The sequence below is a fragment of the Lepidothrix coronata genome, unplaced genomic scaffold, assembly GCF_001604755.1.
Source record: "Lepidothrix coronata isolate B3197 unplaced genomic scaffold, Lepidothrix_coronata-1.0 Scaffold36, whole genome shotgun sequence".
Lineage (NCBI taxonomy): Eukaryota > Metazoa > Chordata > Aves > Passeriformes > Pipridae > Lepidothrix > Lepidothrix coronata.
Window position 1 is genome coordinate 1,990,636 of NW_016690216.1, and position 22,912 is coordinate 2,013,547.

Below are 22,912 nucleotides of genomic sequence, written 5' to 3' on the forward strand. Positions count from 1 at the left end.
TGTGCAGAATCCTCTTATCAATTGATTTTGTATTTTCCGTCATAGGCTGGAAGCATTCCTCATTTTTGTTGCAGCTAAGAAAAGAGTTATGTTTAAATGAGATTTGTGACTATAACTGCTTCTCTTTAAACTGATACCTCCTTAGATCCTCTTACCTTGCCAGTTGTTGTGAAAATTTTCTCTGGGTAAAATTTTACAGCAATTATCTTTTGGCACTTTATGACTTTACAGATTGTGGAAATCTTGTGTGATGTATTACAAAACAGTGCATATAAGACGCATTGTAATATATAAGGTACAACCAAGCTAGTGCTGAGTATGGAAGTCCTATTGTGTCTTCAGCTGAGTTTTTCAACCAGGCGAGTACTGCTTCAGAGAGTTTTGCCTTGTGAAAGAAACCACACTGATGTATGAATGGTGATGAACTGTACCAGTTTGACATATTTTAGCAACCCTTTTTTCTCTTTGGGCAATTTTCAGCCAATCACCTGAGCCTTTTTTTCAGTACCTGACCTTCATCAAAGGTCAATAACAGAAATGTGGGGATTTTTTCCCCGAGAAGACAGTAAACCTTCAGGTAGCTTTGCTTTTCAAGTTACATTCATCCTCTTAAGAGTTTAGAAGAATGTATCTAAAATGTTCAACTTTATCTTTTTGTAAGCAAATTTCTACGCAAGAAGGAGGAATCCAGCAAAAACACTCAGCAGTCTAATCAACTACCAAAATATGAGAGAGTAAAAGAATTATGCCAACAAGCAAGATACCAGACAGCCTGTGAACAACCAGGACAGGTAAGCAACAAGTAAATGCAGTCTTCCAAGAGCCATAAGGAAATATGTACACTACGGATCAAAAGAATTTGAAGAATATGGCATTTGAAAGATAACTAAAAGATCATTGTGAATATCTCTAGCAAAAAAAAAACCAAACAAACAAAAAACCCAGACACAATGGTTGCTCTAAGCAGTGATCCTGTTTAAGTATTGAAGGACTGGCCCTTAGTTCACTGTCTCAGCATTGGTCTTATGGTAGAAATCACATGCTCAAACATAACATGAAATGACTACTTTTTCTTTGATTCAGTGTATTGCTAAATATGTAAGATTATTCAGTGATAATTATGAGTAAGGGAAAGAAGCTTTTTGAGCAGTGAAAGCTTGTACTTCCTGGGCTAGTTCAGAATTACTGAAGCAAGCTGGTTAGTCTGAAGGTTACAAGTGATTTCATGGGTTTTTTTTTATTGAAACACCTTTAATAGAGGGGTCCCCTGGCTCAGAAATGCAGTGATTCAGGCAATGATACTGCCTCAAAGGATTCAGGCAGTGATAGCCATATTCAAGCATTACTTTTTTTTCTTGTAGCCTTAATTATTTCAGTATAATGCCTGACTCTGATACAAAGGCCTTATTGCCTGCTCATAAAACCAGAAGTTACTGCACCCGTGACTACTATGCTTATACCTTAAGCTCTGTAGTGCATGTACAAAGAGAGAGCTAAATTAAGAAACAGTGAGTCTGACTCCAAATTCTCTTCAATACATTTTGAATTAATGCTATACCTATGGTAACATATAGAGATTAATTTACTGGGTAGATATGTAAGGGATCTGTATGCCTTCTCATTGACACCCCCTCCAACCATGCTGGGGCACATGCCGGGGGCCCCAGGCAGTGGCTTGTGCCTGCCTTGCTGTCCTCCTTCTCCATCCCCATCCCCACACACCTTCCCAGAGAAGTGTGAGGTGATTTCTCCCAGGCAGGCACTTGCACTTTTCCCTCAGATGTTTGCTCAGACCACTGCAGCCAGGCATAGACCTGGCGCTGAAATATCGGTAGACTGTTTGGAAGGAGGGCATAAAGCCTTCACTGTGCTCTGCTCCCCTCCACAGCCACCCATGGTGCTTTGCCCAGAGCAGGTAGAGCTCTGCACAGCAAACTGGAGGGCTGAGAGAAATGCTCCGTCCCTACCTTCCCCCTTCTCGTTCATTAAAGTGTTACAGTAAGTCTTGGTTAATCAGATTGGACTGGATTAGTGTTTTGGCTGGCACATCCTTGGTCAGGTCCTCTGTCACAGCTCTCACCTCACACATGCTGCTTAAACGCAGCCACTTTTGAAGGGATATACACAATAACACCGTCTCACCCAAGGGCAAAGTTCTCAGAAGTTCAAGCACTGCCATTGTAAACAGAGGTTAAATTTGAAAATCTGAACATTTTATAAAAACTAAAGGAGATCAATGAAGTCATTTAGACTGTTAGACGCTAAAATGTTTAGTTTTAAAGTACCAAAATATTTTCTTTGCAATTATTCCTTATATTTATTACCTCTCCATAATCCAGGTTTGGAATAACTTTACTTTTCCACATGTGAAGAGAAAAGGTTAAGTGTCCTGACCAGATATCACTGCAGGAAACACTGCTCACAGCCCTGTTCTCAGCCCAGGGCAGTAGACCATCCCATATTTGTGAATCTCATTTGATCAAAGGGTGAAGGAAGAAGGGCTTGAGTCATCAAGGAGGTTATGAGAGCAATAGTGCTTAATAGCAGGTCTCGCACCTACAAACTCCCATCAAGGTCTTTTAAATGCAGAAGGTATGTTGGCTCCACAGAGCCCAGCAGCCATCCCTCACAGCAGAATGGAAGACAGGGCTGAACTGACCTCTTTAAGACCAATTTAAGATCTAGGCGTTGGAGTATATAAACTATTTTTCTTAAACAAATAGATAAAACTTGTCCCTGGTACTTCTAATATCCTGAAGGCTTTCTCCAGTGATGTTGAAGTTAAACGTGCCTACTGAAACCTTTCATCAGACAGAGCGCCACAAAGGGTGGTAGCGCATCCTCTGGGCTCGTTCAGGCCCCGGTGCACAGACCCACTCTTCCCACCCCATTTGCCCTCACACCAGCCTTGAGAAGCGAGGGCAGTTTCTCTGTCAGGGATGGATTACATGAGGTGCTCACAGGGAAGTCAACATAGTCAAAATAGTCAACATAGTAAGGGCATACAACACTGAAATAACATGAGCTTCAGTGAGGCATTGCAATGTGAAATAAGTGTCTGTAGGATTTTTTCCATGTAGAAAAGGTCTTCAAAAAATCAAAAGTTAATAGGTCAAATAATTTTACTTTAGTACAGATGGGTTCCAGTGTGCACTTACGAGATTCCTCCAGCAGATTTGCCTTAGTCATTTTGCACCTCTTGGAAAAAAGAAAGAGGAAATATTGTTATGTGGGACTTAACTTTGTTTTATCTTTTGAGATTATTATATTTAATTTCAATTACATAGGTGCATATATAGAAAAATATCATTTTAATTACTATGGTTTATAATACTTCCTATGTTTACTCTAATCAATTGCAGTTAATGTCTGTTAAATTAAGATTGCCTTCACAGAATGAGTGATTGCTGCCAGATTTTTAAATAATGAAATTACTGGTCTGTGGGAAATTGCTGCTAAATGTCTGAAACTAAGAATAACCATTTGGGGAATTAATACACCAATGTACTGTCTAGTACATTTAGAGCTTCTTCTTAACTTAAATTTACTTAAGTCAATATTTAGTTTATTTGAAATGGAGAACACGAGAAAGTTGAAAAAAAAAAATTTAGTTTTTCCTGTGTAAAAACAAGGTGTGATCCTGAGACCTGCTAGTTCCAAAATCTCCAAGGATGTGGTACTCAGGATAACAGCTTCATCTTATTTTCTATTTAAAAAAAAAAAAAAGAAAAGAACCTGGCATAGTGAAGATAATTTTTTTAATTTTTCAATGTCCAATGTCTATCTGAAAGTAGATAAAATATGAGGCGAAGAAAGAGAAAATGTTGAACATCTGTATCATATAAACTACTTTCACCTTGTTTTTTTTAATGTATTTAAATATTTTAGCACCACTGACAGATTGCAGTACTTTCAACGCAGAGCACTGTCCCCTTCTTATTTTTTTCATAATCCCCCTTTATTGGAGGACAGTTTCCAAAAGTTCAATCATCTCCTTGAGAACACATCAGAAATGAGATGCACATTGGATATGTTCACTTTTTGAGTTATGTTCAGGCAGTCATTAACTTGGGTCAGCAGTGAGCCCTTGCCAAGAAGAGGAGCATGCCTGCTGAGCTGCACTAGCAAGAGTACTGCTAACAGGTCATGGGAAGTGAGCACTTGCCTCTCCTTGGTGCCTGTGAGCTGCAGCTGGAGTGCTGCATTCGGTTTGGGACCTCCATGAGCAGTGGGACTTTAGTAAGCTGGAGCAAGTCCAGTGGAGGACCCCTGAGATGGTGAGGAAATACTGGGGGGGGGGAGCAGAAGGCAAAGGGGAAATCTAATTGTTTTCTTCAACTAACTAATGGCTAACTAGAGAGAAGACAGACCCAGGCACTTCTTGGAGGTGCACAGCAAAATGGTCATCAGCAAGAGACAAGTTGCAGCAAGGGGAAGCCTAACTAAATGCATGGAAAAAAAAGTGCTACCATAAGCATAATTAAGAACCAAAGCCCAAAGAGGCTGTGGGAAGTCCATCCAGAGATAATTCCAAAACCTAATAACTTTGTTGCTTCTTTGAGGAGGAGAATGAACCAAATGACCTCCAGATGTTCCTTCCAACACATGCTCTCAGTTTTTTACTTGCTTAGTACCTGGACTTGAAGATTTCATGTTTTCTTCTTCCTCCTCAGCTTCACAACTTGGGAAGTGCCGTTAATTTTGTGCATCTTGTAAGAGAGTTATGTGTCACCTGCTCATATCATATTTGGATATAGACTAGATTTTAGCTCCCGCCCTGACCTGGCTATTGACCTTTGCTCACCCAAAGCACAGGCAGTCCCATCACACCCAGGCCAGGTTTACTCTTCCTGCAAAGGGGCTCTCTGCTCAGCTTCAGGGCTTGGAGAAGGGTAAAAGTTTCCTTTGCAGTCCCTCCCCATCACAGAGAACGCTCAAGAAATTATGGTGGGAATGGGAGGTTTCCTTCATAGTTTATGTGCCAAATTTGTCAGCAATTTACATGCTGTAACTTACTGAGGTCACCTGATTAAGCCTAGTTGGTTTAGCAGTGGATATTGATGGGGTTTAACACTTAAATGGTTTGCAGGATATTTTTATATTTATCCTCTCAGCTTTACTGTAATAAGGTACATAGTGCAGAAATATCAATTCATCTGCAGCATTGCTATCCCTGCTATTGTTTTAAAATGGGAAACAATTAGTGTGAACTTGTAGCTAAAGCTTTGTTAGTTTTCCAATAGAGCAGAAATAATAGCATGTGAACAAATGTTTCTCTGGATTAATACGACCTTATCGTGACACAAATCTCTTCTCAGATTTCCACTGGAATAACCTGAGATGAGAATATATGTTAGTTCAGGAGGTTTAGAGGCAAGCTGCTCTTAAATCCTCTGGCAGATTATTTTTGTTGAACTGACTCCATCTTCTCACCCATGAAATTCTTCTGGATACTTAGCAAATATCAAATAAAACCATGTTAACTGTGTTTTCATTTAAACTTTTTCTTTCTCTCTTCCCTTACCTAAATGTGTAATTAAGGAGTTGAATTAATTCATAAGTATTTTTTCTTTTTTTTTCTACCAGTCTGAGTCATAGGAATTTTCCAGAGGCATAATTTTGGCTTCTGGGACTTAACACTCTTTCCCAGATCATAGTTACCTTTTGAGGTCTTGTGACCGATAGGCTGTTTCCAGTGTACTGGTCAATCTATTATTTGTAATCAATATCAAATCCATAGCCAAACATGCATTTTTATCCTCTTAGAAAAATCACACAAACCACAGCCTTATTCTAAAATTTTCCCAGTGGGAAAAAAAAGAACCATCATGCCAAAATAAGGACTGTGAAGCATTGTGTTTAAAATTTCAGCTCTTAGGTTGGATGACTCAGCAACGGAACCCAGACACAGGTCTGTATGTTTTATGGGCATACATCTCCTACCATCTGCTCGGCACTACCTGCCAGTTTGTGAACAGCAAACGTCTGAAACTTGTAAAGATCTGTGGTCTGGTGCCAGCTCCAATGAGCACTGACAATGGGCAGAACGGAAAAATGCATCGTACTGCCCATGTTGGTATGACGTGCACACCCATTTACTCAGACTGTGCTAGACAGGTATAATGTTGTAGCCACACCCTCCAAGAGCTCTTTCTTCATGCATGTCAGCTTTGGAGATGCGTAATAGTGTGTTTCCTCCTGAGGAATTGTATCCCAAAACTACCCTGAGGAAATAATGTTTCGTTTGGAGAAAATGCCTGATGGTTGTACAGTGAGACTGTAGTTAGATTAGGTCTCGATGTATTTTACAGTGATCTGGGGCTTTACAGGTAGTCACTGGGGACGTGTTGCTGAATCCAAACATCAGCTCTGCAGTAAATGTGCAAGATTCTCCTGGCTCTAATCCAAAAAGTACGTTATGTAGTCTGTACTCTTATTTCAAATATATTCTTCACCCTTTAAAAACCTAGCATAAGAATTTGATTTTTATTATTCAGATTCATATTTATCACATTATCATATCAGTATTCAGTCAAAAGCACGCCTCTTTGTCATCCTAAAAGAACACTTGCCATCAATCAGCTTACAGATAATATAATAAAGGAAATTAGAATGGGGCTTATTAGGTGTAGTCTGGTTTGGCTCAAGTATCTATGTTCTCATAAAAAAAATATCACAGACCATACATGTGTATAGGTCAGCTTTATGACCAGCTGCAGAGTAGGAATAAAAACACACAAGCTGGTAAGAGCTGGCCAGAAGTGTCAGGTGGCTCACAAACCACTGACAACCAGACCCCGAGCACCCACTAAAACCCAACTAAAATTATGATATGACAAATAAACATCATTCATGGATCCTCCTGATTCCAGAACAACCTCCTGATGCTTGCAGAAGGCACTGGTGATCAACCTGTTGTACCAGAGCATTGATTCAAAGCTAGTTTATCTTTGCTATCTGCCCATTGATAGCATCTTTTCTTAGTATTAATTCAGCAGAGCATCTATATACAGGCTTAAGTGGAAACATAGGTGTTTGGGACCAGTGCTTAAAAGCACATACTTCAGTGCTTTTGTGAACAGCTCTTGTAGCTCACTTTAGACCCTGCAGTCATCCCTCATAGTTGAAAGAAACATGCCTGCAACTTAGTTGCTCAAGAATTTGTAGGAATTGCCAGAAATTATGATACCCCTAGTTAACATACCACTCTGTTTATGAGTTGAAACCAAATATGAAGATAAGTTCCTTTATCTCTAAAAATAATCTTTCAAAGCATGGTATTTCATATTTCAGCCTAAATATTTCACATTTCAGCCTAAATATTTAAGTTTTTTGTTAAACAGAGGTCAGCTCTTCCCAGATTTGACAATTCTTCAAATTTAAGCAATTCTTAATCTGAAGTATCAGCTCTATTCTGGATGAAATCCAGAGATATTCTAAGAAGATCACTGGGTTCACTGGTTTCATCTCTTTCAATGCACAACTGTGTTCAGCATTTTCACCATCATCTTATCAGTGTTCTCTAATAAAAAGACTTTTTGGTAGAATGGCACCTTTTTTAACAGATCAATTTTTTTGAACCTTTTTTAAAGTAATTTTACATGCCAAAAACATTTTGAGAGAAAACATAGTTTATGCAAGAACCATTTTTAGCACTTTTTGTAGTACTCCTCTGAGATTCTCTTTTTGCAGAGTTTCCATTTTAAATTATGAAGTGAAATATCGTATAAACTAAGTCCTCTGCAAATTAAACGTGCATAGTACAATTTAACAGATTATTATTGGTATTACTATTTATAACTAAAAGACTAAATTTATCCTTTTCATTGGGTTCTATCTGCTTGCACTTGAGAGTGGATGCTTATTGGATAACAGCAGAAGTCTGTTGATGTTGAGTTGTAACTCCAGACAAGTTAATAGATTTGGTGGAGAATGCTATGGAGGTGAAATATTTTCTGTATCAACCTATGTGCCTACACTTCTAGAGCTGACAAAGCAGTTCATGCATTTTCTATAACTAGAGAACTGCTATAACTGTGACACTTAAAATCAATCTTGTCTATACATCAAGAATGCAAAATTGTGTAGTCTGCAAATTTCCTTGGCAATTTTCTCTTTCCTCCTTTTCTTTAGAGTGATTAATTCCTTCATTCCTTTTTCCCTCCAATTATGTCCCTGTGCATTTAACTGAACGTATTTCTAAAGTCTGTCATACATTTCTGCCTATATTACATCAATTCTTATAAGACAAACTACTTCCTTCTCTGTTGAACCACTGACCACTGCATTTTTCAGCAACACTTCTCGGGGGTAAGGTTGTATATAAATAACCATCTTTGAATATATTCATGACAGCAGACTCTGGAGCATGATTCAATAGAAGGTGGTTCAGTTATGAGAGAGAGGTACAAAACTTGGGATCTGCCCTTACAAGCAGCATCAACTCAGTTCTAAAATGGAGGAGATTTTTTTCCGATAAAAATGCAGCAATTCCAATTTCCCTAAGCAAAGCTGGCAAACCATCCCTGCTAAACAGCTGCACTCATGTGCAATGTTCAAGTACTGCTGAGATGTAACAACACAGTTTGATATTTCCAGGGGTATTCAGGAGCCTTGGTCAGGACCAGGGTTCGTGATTGCTCTGTGGGAATGCATAGAGGACATGACCTCAGCCTGTAAACATTTCTCAGTATTCAGGTCCAGTTCAGCAGAAATGAATTGCTGCTACTCTGTACTGTTTACCAGAGCCAACTAATTACAGGTCACCTTTCAATATGCTGTGTGGTATGGCCACTTTGGATGGCACAAAGAAAGCAAAAGCAAGACAGTTCTGATTGCAGTAGCACAGCCCTGAACCAGACTCCCTTACCAGCGTTATCACATCAAATCCCCTGGCACTGCCCTAGATCTGGTTATTGCTAATAGAAGAAAATGGTGCACACATATGCAGCCCGTGGTGGTATTTTCATCTGAACTGTTTTCAAATTTATAGCATTCCTTTTGTAACAGGAAAACAGGGAAATGAGATCTTGAGGACATGTTTAAATTCATGAAGTCTTCATTCTTCAAGCCTTATCTTAACATTCCCTAGGCTGAGCAATAATACTCAAAGTCAGTCATACATTACAAATATGAAAAAACACCTGTAAAAATATTGCTGCCGTGTTGTATTTCCGGTTGCATGTTTTTCAGGGTTTCATAGCTTTATGATAAAATCTGACAAGGTATTTAACACTGACTCGTCTACTGTAAATACTCGGTGTTTACATATCATAGAAACCCTTAGCTTGCCTACTGTTGAGACATCTTTCATGAATTGCCTAATTGATTTCCCCTCTATATAAGGGGGCAGCAACTGTCTCAAAGCTGTGACAGTCTATTAACTACACGAAGTTGATTTGAAGTCCTGCCTAAGTAGCTATTTACAGTGCAGCGCATCACAATGATTTATGCTGAACATACAGTTTTATGCCTTAATTATAATCAGTAGTGAAATAGACTTACTTAGTTTGAAGGCTGTGGCACAACTGATTAATACCAGGAAATTGAGACCCCGGGTAGTTACAAAGTCAATTGGTGTTGTCTTGCTTATGTAGCTCTAAGTCGCAACTGGACCCATGCCAGTAGCAATGCAAAGCAAAGCCACCAAGTACAAACAATACCTTTTAACCAGCCCATGTGCTCCCCTTTGTCTTTGAAATGTCTTTATAAGGGTGAACTTCTACCCCCAGAAGAAAATGCATCATGCCAATGCAATTATTGAAGGAAGAGCTCCTGCTGCAGTACTTGCCTCCCCACTGAGGAACACAGGAACATGTTTAAACTTCAGGTTTGTCAGAGATTATCCTTCTGAAGGATAGGATAGGATTAGGATTAGGATAGGATAGGAATCATGGTTTAACTCCAGGTAGCAACCAAACACCACACAGCCACTCACTCACTCCCCCACCAGTGGGATTGGGGAGAGAATCAGAATGGTAAAAGTGAGGAAACTCATGGGTTGAGATGAAGACAATTTAATGGGGAAAGCAAAAGCCATACACACAAGCAAAGCAAAACAAGGAATTAATTCACTGCTTCTCATGGACAGGCAGGTGTTCAGCCGTCTCCAGGGCAGCAGGGCCCCATCACACTTAACAGTGACTTGTGAAGACATACGCTGTCACTCCGAACGTCCCCTCCTTCCTCCTTCTTTCCCCAGCATGATGTCATATGGTATGGAATATCCCTTTGGTCAGTTTGGGTCACCTGTCCCAGCTGTGTCTCTTCCCAACCTCCCATGCACCCCCAGCTTCCTTGCCAGCATGGCAGTATGAAATGCAAAAAAAGCCTTGGCTCTGTGCAAGCACTGCTCAGCAATAACTAATAATAATGGCCAGTCTTCGCGAGCGAAGATTTGGGAAAGGTCATTAACCCTTCGAGCCTGCGCAGTGGATTTTTTAGGTGAGACACAGCTTGCGCTGAACTGAGCCCACCCTTTAATCCTGAGGTTCATCTGCCGGGGCCGAGCAAGCTTGGACAGTGGCAGTGAGGTCCCCAGGACATAGGTTTGTTTAGAGTGACCTTCTCTTAGATGGATTGCCTCACAGGGCTGACGAGCTCCATCTGCCCGGGGGGCTGGGAATCGAACCCGGGTCGCAGCGGTGAAAGTGCTGCACCCTAACCACTAGACCACCAGAGGCCCCCTCAGCAATAACTAAAACATCTCTATATTATCAACCCTGTGTTCAGCACAAATCCAAAACATAGCCCCATACTAGCCACTGTGAAGACAATCAACTCTACCCCAGCCAAAACCAGCATAATAGGATAGGATAGAACTATTTCTGTTGGAAGGGACCTACAACAATCATTTAATCCAACTGCCTGACCACTTCCAGGGCTGACCAGAAGTTAAAGCATGTTGTTAGAGGTATTGTCCAAATGCTCCTTGAACACTGACAGGCATCAACCACCTCTCTAGGAAGCCTGTAGTGGGTTTTGACTGCCCTCTTGGTAAAGAAATGCTTCCTAATCTTGAATCTGAACCTCCCTGGGCATAACTTTGAACCATTCCAGACCTCCCTTCCCACTTCCCCTCCTCAAGGAGATGTAGAGAGCAATGAGGTTGCCCCTCAGCTTCCTTTTTTCAAACTGGACAAACCTAAAATCCTTAGCTGCCCAGTCCTTTTACACCTTTACCTCTCCTAAGTTGCCTCTGCAATTTGCAGGGAGCACTTTGGGGAGAGCTGGCAGCCAGCACACACAGATCCAGCCAAGACTCCAAGTGCATCTGCAGAACAGACTGTGCTTGGTTCAGGGTGGCTATAAACCAGCAAAGCCCCTTCTGGTGGGGTTAAGTCCTACTAGCTTTCAGGTGTGGGGTTTCAGGACTCCATTGGTGTGGAAGCATTAAAGGTCCTCTTTCACCTTTGCTTCCCCTCTGAAGCTAAATTGAGGCAGAATGTAAACTGAGGGTGGGGAGCTGAGGTGAGAGGGAAATAGTTGCTGGAGGGTAGGTGATGAAATGCGATGAAAGAAGGAAAAGATGAGTCAATGACAGGGAAAAAGGCTGACACAGTTTGAGTTTCACAACACTATTAGTTTAGGTTTTTTAATTCTCAGTTGGTTCTCTTTTCTCCTACTGAGGTGAGAGTAAATCAGTGCAGGGTTTCTTAAATCAGTATGCAGCCAGAAGCAAGGACTATCCCATATTCCTATGGCAACAATGAAGTGTTAGATTGGCTTAGGTGTCTTGTGAAATATTACTGTAAGAAAGAACATAAACATGGGGAAAATAAATCATATACAAATGAAAACTTAATGAAGACATATTTAGTTTGTGTATAAGCCAGTGTTGTTTTTTGTTTTTTTTTTAGTTGATGGAGAAATGGGAATCCAGAAACCAAACCTAATATTCCTGGACTACAAAGAGTAGTTTGGTATTCATAGCAGGAAGGAAAGTAGGAAACAGGGGAAGAGAAAGGGCAGTACATTCAGTCACAATATTCTTTTATGTGCATTAATGCATTTTATAGATCTAAAGATGAGCAGAAGGACCATTACAACTTACTGCATAATGCATGCTCAGTGCCTGATTACGCTGGCATGGGCAGGGATTCAGGAAAGTTAGGCCGAAAATTCCGTCTTAGAACTCTAAAGCATCTTTATAATGACACTTTTTAAAGTAAAATTAAAAAAAAAAAAAAGAGGAAATGAATCATATTTAATCCCTGTTTTAAATAGAGAACCATTATTGGTTTGTGCTAGACAGAGAGAGTCTTGTTTCAATGTTAGTCATAATATTGTTAAAAATGATCTAAATGGTTATTGAAGCCACTCCTAGAACCTCTTGCTATAATTAATGCTAGACAAAGAGAATACTTATTCTGCTTCAAAATGGTGCTTTTGAGACTCATTAAAGACTGCCATATGTTTATAACTGTAACACGTACCCAATAAACACAGGAAATATAGTGATGCAGTCAGCTCTTATCCTGTAACAATCATCTCTTGCTGTGGTAGGAAGAGTGCACATGCTATTGCAGAATATAGTCTGCAAAACTTTACAGCTCTTGGACACTTTTACTTGTACGAAGTCATATTGTCACTTGTAGGTGTATGTTTACACTTAAAGTCTGGGCATGAGTGTAATTTCTCAGGCAGCCATAGACTTGGTCAAGTTTATGTCCTTTTACACATGGTTTACTGTTCTGAGATCAGTCATGCCAATCCACAGGCAGGATCTCAGCGTGGAATCCATCTTTAACTCAGCCCACATGTTAGGCCAGAGGGACCTGGTTCAGACCCACATCAGCTCATCCCTCAGGTTATCGGATCAACAAATCTACCTGAAGGCTTAGTTTTCTTTCTTCATTCTTCAGTCAGCATGACAGCATCCCCAAAACAGTCCAAAGCAGCCATTAGTTAATGGAACTTACCGAAATGTGTATGCTCTGATATCAGTGCCCATTTCAAAAATTAAGTTGGGGACTCCATTAGGACCAGCATCTAGCTGTCTTCTTATTATTAATGAGGCAAGAGAAAGCTACTTATGCTATTCAGTGCTGGGAACCAAAAAAAAGGACACATTATAGGAAACTTAACTGAAACTGCAGCTAAAAGGTTCCAGTCATCAATAGCATTATTGAGTTTTGTTCTTTACAATATCCAGCCAAACTTAATTGCTTTGTATGCAAACTCTGGTCATTATGGCTTAAGATGCAAAAAGTGAACTAAACTCATTTGTCATAGTCATTTATGGTTCTATCAAAATTATAAATAAACAATGTTATTTCTAGTTCTCCTTATTGTTATTCAGACTACTACTGACTCAAAGTCTTCACTGGCTTCTTAGTTTGTGTAGTGCATTGTGAGTGCCCTATTTGGCAAGCTTTGGACATGGGCAAAGGAGCCCTGATCTCTCAACACCTATCCATATTTTTTTTTAAATTACATTTAGCTTTTTTAAGACAGTGTCATGTGGAAAGGAAATTAAAGTCCCTGTTGCTTTTTAATTTGATATGTGAAGGTAAGTGGATCCACTGGAAAAATCCACCTGGAATCTTCCATCTGGTTCAGTGATGTTGATAATTAAGTCAGACAGATATTGTGCAGACAAGCTGGAAAAAAACCTCTGTTTCCTCTCATTCTCCCACACTTGTTCTGATATTCAGCACACATACATTCAGCTTTTTACAGGTACTCCTTCCAGACTGCACCTTTTCCTCCCAAGTCTGATAAAAATCTCAAGGCTTATATACCCAAAAGAGTTTATTCAAGATAATTTCTTGTTTAGTGTCCCTAAGGTTCTTCTAGCTTGCACCTGCTGGCTGTAGGGAGTGGTTTATGTATTTTTCTATAGATTACATTTGCAATTTGTCCTTTTCTTTCCAAAGAATTCTCAGATGAACCAGTTCTTCTTCATCTGTGGGTTGTTTTTATTTTTCCCTGAATCATGTTAGAAATTCTGAGTCACAGAACAAAGAAAAAAAGTTTGTTTTCTTCAAAGAAAAAAAAGAGTTGGTGAAAACAGCCTTGAGAGCTGTACACCTTGGCTCAGTAAATTAAGATTTTTACTTGCTCTTTTCAGGTATGTGTTTAGTCTGGATACTCTTGATTTATATATCTTTTTCTTTTTTGTTTTTTCTTTTTTGTTTTTTTTTTCTGGTTTGTATTTTTTTAATGCAGATTTGCAGTGATTTTATTCAAACTTATGTTTGCCTAGCATGAGAAAGATGTTGGGAAGAATGTGAGTGAATATGTGCCTTAAAATGTTTCCCTTCTCAGTGTGTTATGTAAGGCACTGTTTAAATTTTTAAAGAAATTTACCTGTCTTGTTTTACAATCCACCTGAAAACAACAGGGGTTTGAAAGGCTGCTGGGAAATCATCTTCACTTCTCCCTCTCACAGAAATGGCAGTGCACAGAGGATGCTTCTGGCAAACTTCGAATTCACAAGTGTAAGGTGCCTAGTGACATACTTGCCATCAGGAAGAGAACCCGCAGCATTCACTCCCGGGGATATAGTGGTAAAGACAAAGACTGCAACTGTGGAGGCGCTGATTACCGAAACAGCAGGACCCAGAGAAAAAATCAAAGACAGTTCTTGAGAAACCCTAATGCGCAAAGTAAGTGTTATTTATCTCTTGGGCTCTGAGGCAAAGAGCAGAGGAAAATGGCTAGCAGAGCATTGTCCTACCAGTATGCTCTTGCTTTCACCTCTGTGTTTAATGAAGACGTCTGTAGTTTGTAGTCGGGTTCTACATAATTGCCTCTGTAATAAGTACCTAAAGAAGTACTAAGCCTAATGGGCTTAAACCACGGCAAGAGTGGTTTAAGCCCATTTAAGACTACTACCTAAAGGGGGCCTAAACTGGAGAGAGACTTCTTATAAGATTATGTAGTGATAGGACAAGGGGTAATGGCTTTAAACTGGAAAGGAGTAGGTTTGGATTAGCTATTAGGAAGAAATTCAGTACTGCGAGGGTGGTGAGGCACTGGAACAGGTTGTCCAGAGAAGTTGTGGACACCACCTTCCTGGAAGTGTTCAAGACCAGGTCGGATGGGGCTTTGAGCAACCTGTCTAGTGGCCAGTGTTCCTGCCCATGTCGGGGGGGGGGGGGGGGTGGAAATAGATGGTCTTTTAGGTCCCTTCCAAGGCAAACCATTTTGTGATTCCAATTATAACAATAATAACAATATTTGTCCTTTGGATCACAGTGAGGAATAGCCTTTAGGCTGCCTTTGCAGTGGTGGTTGTGGCGATGCTCTGGTGCCACCTCTCGCGCTGCTCCGACATAACAACCCTGTGGCATCCGCGGGTGAATCAGTGCTGTTACTTGCCGAGGTGGCCAGTGCAAGTGTTTTCTTTCATCGTTAAAGCTGAATTCACTCGTTGTTCAGTGCTAACCCGCAGTCACCTGTTGCACTGTGATGCTGGGGCTGCTCACGGACCTGAAACACTGCTTGGATCTCACTTCCCTGCACGTCCATAGCGGGATCCCCGCAGGGACACGAGTGAGATTGCAGTGTCCTCTAGTGGAGCATGGGCTGAAGGGAATGTACAAGAGGGTTTTAGGACGTGTTTGTTTCTGGTAATGATTTCTACAAAAGAAGGCTGTTTAAAGAAGCCATAATTTTAAACGGAGCAAGTATTTTCTTCTCTCTGCCAAGCAATGAAAGTGAAGTTCTGTAGCTATAGCAACAGAAGTGACCCCGGATTTTAGACTTGGTTCAAGAGCAGGCTGTATTCTCTTGCACTCTAATTAGAATACTAGACTGGGGAATAAAGTAAAGATGGGTCTTTAAAGCAATAAGATAGTGAAGTCCTATGAGAAGCACAGAAGTTAGAAGATTCTGCACAGATGTCTATGAAATAAGAAAACAATGTCAGTATAATTAAAAATATTTCCTTATCTAGAGCTCCACTCTGGATGTGAACAAGAATCCCTAGTATTTTTTGTGCTTTCCACTACAATATTGTCTGTCTTAAGTTGTCTCATTGTTCAGACTAAGTGTTGCCCTGATATAATTTCTTCCATTTGTTTAATATGATCTAAGGAACCTCACAATGTGTACAAGCAGACCTCTCCTGGAAAGTCTACATGCCACAGACTACCAGAGTGATTCTCAAACTGGGGAATGTTCCCTCAAGTGATATTTTCAAAGGGAGATAACTGCTGCATACCTTGGAAAGAGGTATTGCCAAGTCACAGCAAGGACTGAATGAGGATTGCAACCAAGGGAAGTTACCTAGGGAGAGAAAGTAGGGAAAGGAGGGAAAACATCTGAAAGAGGCATCAGAAAAAGTTCTTTTGTTATGATTTTCTCCTTTACAACATTCTTATGCTTCCCTGCTCTGTCTCCTCCAAATCAGCTTTATCACTCCTCTGAGTAGTGCAGGGAAAGACTCACAATGAAGAGACATTGTTGAGAGAATGAGGAGTTCAGGCCTCAGTCTTCAGATGACATGTGGATGAGATGCATATATATTCCATCCTTTCAGTCACTTGATTATTAAATAGTATCATCAGAGGCTGTGAAATGGAAGAGGTTGTCCCATCTGACTCTATGAATGTTTCTGCATAATTTTATTAAAGACCCTCAGGACAGGGTAGTTTGAATGAAAAGTTGAATCAGACTCATTAACTGCACTTCTAAAAGATTCTTGCAGGAGAGGTTCAGTGTGATATTCTTAAAGACACGAACATAAAAACTGTGAGTAGAACCGACACTACCCGACAAAGGCAGTACTTTCTTACAGCTACCATTTTCTGCTGCATGAAGAATTGTTATGTGACTTAGGTGTGCTCAGCATAGATGTAACAAATGGAAATGCCCTACAACTGATTTTTTTACAAGATAAATTTTGTATTTCTGGAGATCTCTGTGTGTGATTTTGCTAGACAGAACATGCTTTGGTATGGTATTGACTGTGGGTTTTATCAGCTTAGTTTAATCAAGTGCATTTAGCAAAAGAAGTTAAGGTCTTTCAGACTGAGCCCCAACACAGGTTTTCTTGTACATAACATTAAAAATCCCTCAAAGAGTTAATTGTCTCATTAGTCTTACTCACATACGCAATAACTAAAAGAGCTGCAACCCTACTAAGCTCAGAGCTTTCAAGGGGTGAAAGTGACATAATAAATCTCATTGTAGCTCTGCAATGAGGCAATTTTTTGGTGATCTATGACTTGCACACATAAGTACAGGTGACATGTGTGTCAAAGTATATGTACATATGTACATATAGATACATACAGATACGTATAGACTGATATCTGATGGATTCATACCATTTTAATTCTTACCTTTAAAAAGGAAAATGTGTTAACTGTTTAAAAAGTCATTTTTATTCTGAAGTATAAGTCAAACATGTCACATGCCAATTTGCACTTCTTTCACAGTGGTGAAGGGTTTAATTTTCTAAAGTGGTTTGTAACCCTGCGATCTCTGATTTGTGTGTCTCTTTTTAGATACCTGATTTCTGAGATACTGATTTTATTTGCAGATATAGATGCTAATTCTGGCATAAGGTCAGACTAATGTGAAATGCAAACCTTGAAGTGATAGCAATTACATGCTACTCATGAAAGTGAGGGTCACAATGTATCAAAAGTCATTAAATATGTTTCTGTAAAGTCAGAGGAAAAATAAGCTGGTTTTACTGAACATCATTCTTGTTCCTTGGGATGTGTTTTGTGTTCATGGCGTGGGTCATGTAGATACATATATACAACTGGAAATGTTTCTTTCTTCTGCTTCAGAATACAAACCCCGATTTGTTCACACTCGCCAAACCCGGTCCTTGTCTGTGGAATTTGAAGGTGAAATATATGACATAAATCTGGAAGAAGAAGAATTACAGGTGTTAAAGACCAGGAGTATCACCAAGCGTCACAATTCTGAAAATGAGGAAGAAACGGAGGAAATTGCTGGTGCTGTTGGTGATGCAATGTTCGCTGATGGCGCTGATGCCATAGGTCAACCCAGCTCTGTTAGAGTGACACACAAGTATGATTGCTTTTTCTGTGTTGTTTTCTTTTCTTCTTCAAATGAAGTCTTCATTTTCTAATTGTGTCCTCACTGTCTCCATACAATATTTAGAAACTTAAAACTGTCATCCTGGATTTTAGATAAACCTGAGTTGTATTTTTTAGGAAGTGGAATCATTTATATTTAGTATATGTATTTTAAAAGGAGGCCTCTAGTTTAGGTTTTATTTCTGAGGAGGAGTAGGCATCTCCAGAGATAGTTTCATCCTCCATATAGAAACATGCATTTTATGATGGATTAATCATCCTGTTAAGCTGATGCTCCTGCTGTTCATTATAGTCTAGGCTACCAGCTTGACATAGGGGCCCAAATTTGAGATGACTGAAATCCCACTCTACATGAGGATAGATTAGATCAGTTACATCATGTTTCTTAATACTTGGTTGTTTGCAGCCATTCGCATTACCTAAGATACATTAGGCCTGTTTATTCAGGCTGAGAGAGCTGGGGCTGTTCAGCATGGAGAAGGTTCTGGGGACACCTTATAGCAGCCTTCCAGTACCTAAAAGGGTCTTGTGATATTTTACATGGGCAGAAAATTATAGGACAAGGAGGAACAGTTTTAAACTAAAAGAGGACAGATTTACATTAGATTTCAGGAAGAAATTATTTACTCAGAGGGTAGTAGAGCACTGGAACAGGTTGCCCAGAGAAGCTGTGGATGCCCTATCCCTGGAAGTGTTAAAAGCCAGGTTGAATGTGGCCATGAGCAACCTTGTCTAGTGGGTACCCATGGCAGGGAATTTAGAACTAGATGATCTTTAAGGTCCCTTCCAAAGCAAACCGTCTAGGATTCTATGATCCTGAAGAAATCTGCAATCATTTTCCCATCCTGAATGTTGTTTAGATTTCAATTTTTAGCCCTACACTAAATCTGAATGAAAAGGCAAACATCTCAAATTATTTTTTAGCTTAAAAAAGCTAATGTGAGGGATCTGAAAAACCAGAAAGATGCAGGCTACAAAAATCTCTCTTTAGTCCCTTTTTTTGCACTTAAAACATAAGTATTTATTTCTTTTTGTCTTCTTTATTTTTTTTTTTTGAGGAAAACATAAAAGTTAGTTTTGAATAGGTAAAAGTCATCCCTTTTTTTACATTGATAATTTCCAATCATGGAATTAATAAAGTTTTAAATCGTTTTCCAGGAAAGTTATTATTTCTCCATAAAGTGTTTTGACCTTTACAGAACACAGCATTGCTTTAGGAATTCTTTGAACAAGGCAAAAAACAGAACAGGATAACATGGGAAGAGATAGGCATCTACATATTTTTTCTGCTGTTCCTCTCAAAAATTAAAAGAAGGGTTCTGCTGAAGCTGGTGGTTAAATAAACAATGGCACATTTGATTAACAAGAGGCTTTAAACTCTGAACAGATTTTTACTTCAGTTTCAATTTAATTTCTAATTGATTAAGAATGTTAATGCATTTTTTTGCTTACCAGGCAGAGAGCATCTGTCATGGATGAGGATTTTTTTTTTCAAAGAAAACAAATGAATGCAATTATTATTATTAAGTTAGCATAAGAGGGCCTGGTCGAGTTTATTTATTTATTAACAGACCATAAAAATTAATTGATTAAGAATGTCAGAAGAAAGAGAAAAAATGGGTAGGCAACTGGGAAATCATTGACCTTCTTTTTTCTGTTTCTTAAACTCGTGACTACAGATGTTTTATTCTTCCAAATGACACTATTCACTGTGAGAGGGAGCTGTACCAATCTGCCAGAGCCTGGAAGGACCACAAGGCTTACATTGATAAGGAGGTAAGAGGTATTTTAAAACCTGAATGAAGTCTTCACACTGCTATCTTTTCAAAGAATAATTGAAATGTCGAAATAATTGAAACTCGGAAATATTCTCTGCAGATTGAAGCTCTCCAAGACAAAATTAAGAATTTGAGGGAAGTTAGAGGTCACCTAAAAAGAAGAAAGCCAGATGAATGTGATTGTAGTAAACAGAGGTAAGAGAGATGGCATTAAATACTGAAAGCTACACTATGACTAAGGTCACACATTTTCCAGGGTTTTTTGAGTTGGAAAATAAAGAACCTAACCTTTATTGATATTTATAACCATTGTAGGGTACCTATTTTAGTTAGATACATTTTATAAGTAGAAGCTACTGTGAATCTCAAGAAGATAACTTTTAACATTTTAAGATTAAATATATTTGTATTCTACTAACATGTTTGAATCTAGCTGTAGTTTTGCTACAACCTAGAATGGGATCATTCACACAGATTTAACTTTCATACATGAAGTGAAAATTGTAAGTTATTCTGTATAGTTTCTTAAGAAAATGTCAAAGATAGTATGTTTCTGTTTTGGTTTTGTGGTGCAAATAATTCCTAATAATTTTTCCTGTAGCTATTACAACAAAGAGAAAGGGGTGAAAGCCCAAGAGAAACTCAAGAGCCATCTTCATCCCTTCAAGTAAGATTGTTATTATCCTCTCATTCTCATAGTTGGCTTTTTGGTGACTGGAGAAATGTAGTTTTGGGATTTGGTGTTTTTTGGTTTGGGGTTTCGTTGGGTTTTTTTTATCTAGAGAGGAAAGGAGGGGGTGAGGAAAAGTAAAGGTCACATGGAGCAAGCTCTCACAAAAAACATTCAGTAGTTTTGGACCAGCTTGTGAATGCTTATGGATAATATTTTTTAAACCTATTGATAGAAAATGGATGAAAATAATTATATCCTAAACTGATCAATGGTTTTTAAAAAGATTTAGTTGACGGTAAATGCAGCAGTGTGTCATTTCTCATGCTTGCTGAAGGGAACACCTTGTCACAATAGCTGGGGTGGAAGTTGAGATAGGAGAAAGTCATATTTTTATCCTCACACCTTTAAAAAACCCAGAAAGATATGAAAACTGTTAGTGCTGTTGCTAACCAAGCAGAGACTGTTCTTAGTCAGCTGTGCCCAACTTTCTCTCTAAACAGAGAAGCAGCACAGGAAGTGGATGGCAAACTGCAGCTGTTCAAAGAGAACCGGAGAAGGAAGAAGGAAAGGAAGGGGAAAAGGCGCCAGAAGAAAGGAGACGAGTGTAGCCTTCCTGGACTGACGTGTTTTACACATGACAACAACCACTGGCAAACAGCTCCATTCTGGAACTGTAAGTTTTATGTCTACATGCAGATGTGATCCAGGTTATCCTCTGCTCTTATTACAGTTTTTCCACTTTGTGCAATCAGAGCATTATTTTGACCTTTAGTGTTGTCACAAACTTCAGCACAGGTCTACTTAAACATTTTTATTTCAATGTGTATAATAAACAACTTATCATCACTATCCCCTATGAATTCTTCCCATTATTCCCATTTTTTATATGCTAAAGTAATTTTAAAACCACAACTGTGTAGCACTCATGGCGTATATGAAGAAAGTATTAGAGCTGAAAGATATTTTAAGTCTCTAAATTTCAGGGTATAAAGAAAACTGTCCTATTGAGGCATCCTTCAACATTTCTCGGTATTCTGCATTAACAAAAAAATTACCTTTCTCATCTTTTGTGATGGAGAAAGAAAAGTGCTTGAAAAGTTTACTTGCAAAAACTTTTTCAAGATCAGGTGATGATTAAGTTACAACATATTTGACTCCAAGCAGAAAATTTGCTAAGAACAACTTTTCATTTGGAGAAAGAAATAGTCTCTTAATGATAATCTGTTCTGATTGCACTAAGACTTCTGCTAATATGTATTTTTAAAGTACATTTTAAAATGTACTTAAAGTAGTCATATGCATGATTTTTGTTATAAAGACAACAATTAAGTTGGCTAATTACTTTTTAACTGTGGAGTTACAAACAGTTATGAAGAGTTCTCATGTTACTGTGCATTCTGGCAGTGCTCCAGCAGCAGTCATGGGGTAAAAAAATGTCCCTTTGACACAGTCCATAGTTTAAAGAAGAGCTAATGTGTTATAATACCATTACTGTTTTTATGAAGCTTGTTCAGAAAACTTTGATACTGTTACAGCTAATCACAGTACTCAAATCTAAATAAATCTAAATAAAAATATAAGGCAATGTTTATGTTTTATTATTGGAATTAAAGATACTAGTAGAAGAAACAAGCATATTATTTTTCACTGAAAACTAATAACTTGTTTCTTTAATTACAGTGGGCTCTTTCTGTGCTTGCACAAGCTCGAATAACAACACTTACTGGTGTTTGCGAACAGTCAATGACACCCACAATTTTCTCTTTTGTGAGTTTGCAACTGGCTTCTTGGAATATTTTGATATGAACACTGATCCTTATCAGGTAAACCCTGTTCCCTGTTACGAAATGCTGTTCACCAGACTCCTCTAGGATTTTTTTTTATTTCTGTTAACAAGTATTGTTTCCCTCCATTCCTCTCTTTCTCAGCTGACCAACACAGTGCACACAGTGGAAAGAGGCATTTTAAATCAATTACACATACAGCTGATGGAACTGCGCAGTTGTCAAGGTTATAAGCAGTGCAATCCAAGGCCGAAGGGACTTGAAACAGGTACAAGATAAATAGTAGTGTTTATTTCCATTTTATTCATACTTTTTTCATCTACTTAAGTACTAATTATATGCATGAAGTGTCACTCCCCTAAGTGTTGCTCTGAATAGTTTGGAATGGTCCATATACACCTACAAAAAAACATGACCAGGAAGCTTCTTTGCGAGTTTGCACAGATTATTCTCAACAGATATTGATGGCAAACAACAGCATTTGAGAGAAATGCTACAGAAAGGATATCATGTTTTTGGAACTAATCCATAACAAGTACACGCAGATCTTCATAATCATAATTCTTTTCTCTATTGCAGGATTTATTTGGTTAGTTTTTGCCTCCCAGTATCAGGTGAGGTATTAAATCTTGTGTTTACTCAGGTTGCTGTCTG

The 22,912-nt window shown here is 38.9% G+C and overlaps 1 protein-coding gene across 5 annotated transcripts in view; it reads left to right on the forward strand.

Annotated features, from left to right (window-relative positions):
• Nucleotides 1-22,912, forward strand: part of SULF1 (sulfatase 1) — a 121,817-nt gene that overhangs the window by 89,903 nt on the left and 9,002 nt on the right. For all 5 annotated transcript variants that reach the window (XM_017812539.1, XM_017812541.1, XM_017812537.1 and 2 more), the window contains 9 exons: nt 662-791; nt 14,393-14,609; nt 17,748-17,994; nt 19,703-19,799; nt 19,902-19,996; nt 20,403-20,468; nt 20,975-21,147; nt 22,155-22,297; nt 22,403-22,526. In XM_017812539.1, coding sequence (XP_017668028.1) covers nt 662-791; nt 14,393-14,609; nt 17,748-17,994; nt 19,703-19,799; nt 19,902-19,996; nt 20,403-20,468; nt 20,975-21,147; nt 22,155-22,297; nt 22,403-22,526 — 1,292 coding nt within the window. The remainder of the gene's footprint in view (nt 1-661; nt 792-14,392; nt 14,610-17,747; nt 17,995-19,702; nt 19,800-19,901; nt 19,997-20,402; nt 20,469-20,974; nt 21,148-22,154; nt 22,298-22,402; nt 22,527-22,912) is intronic.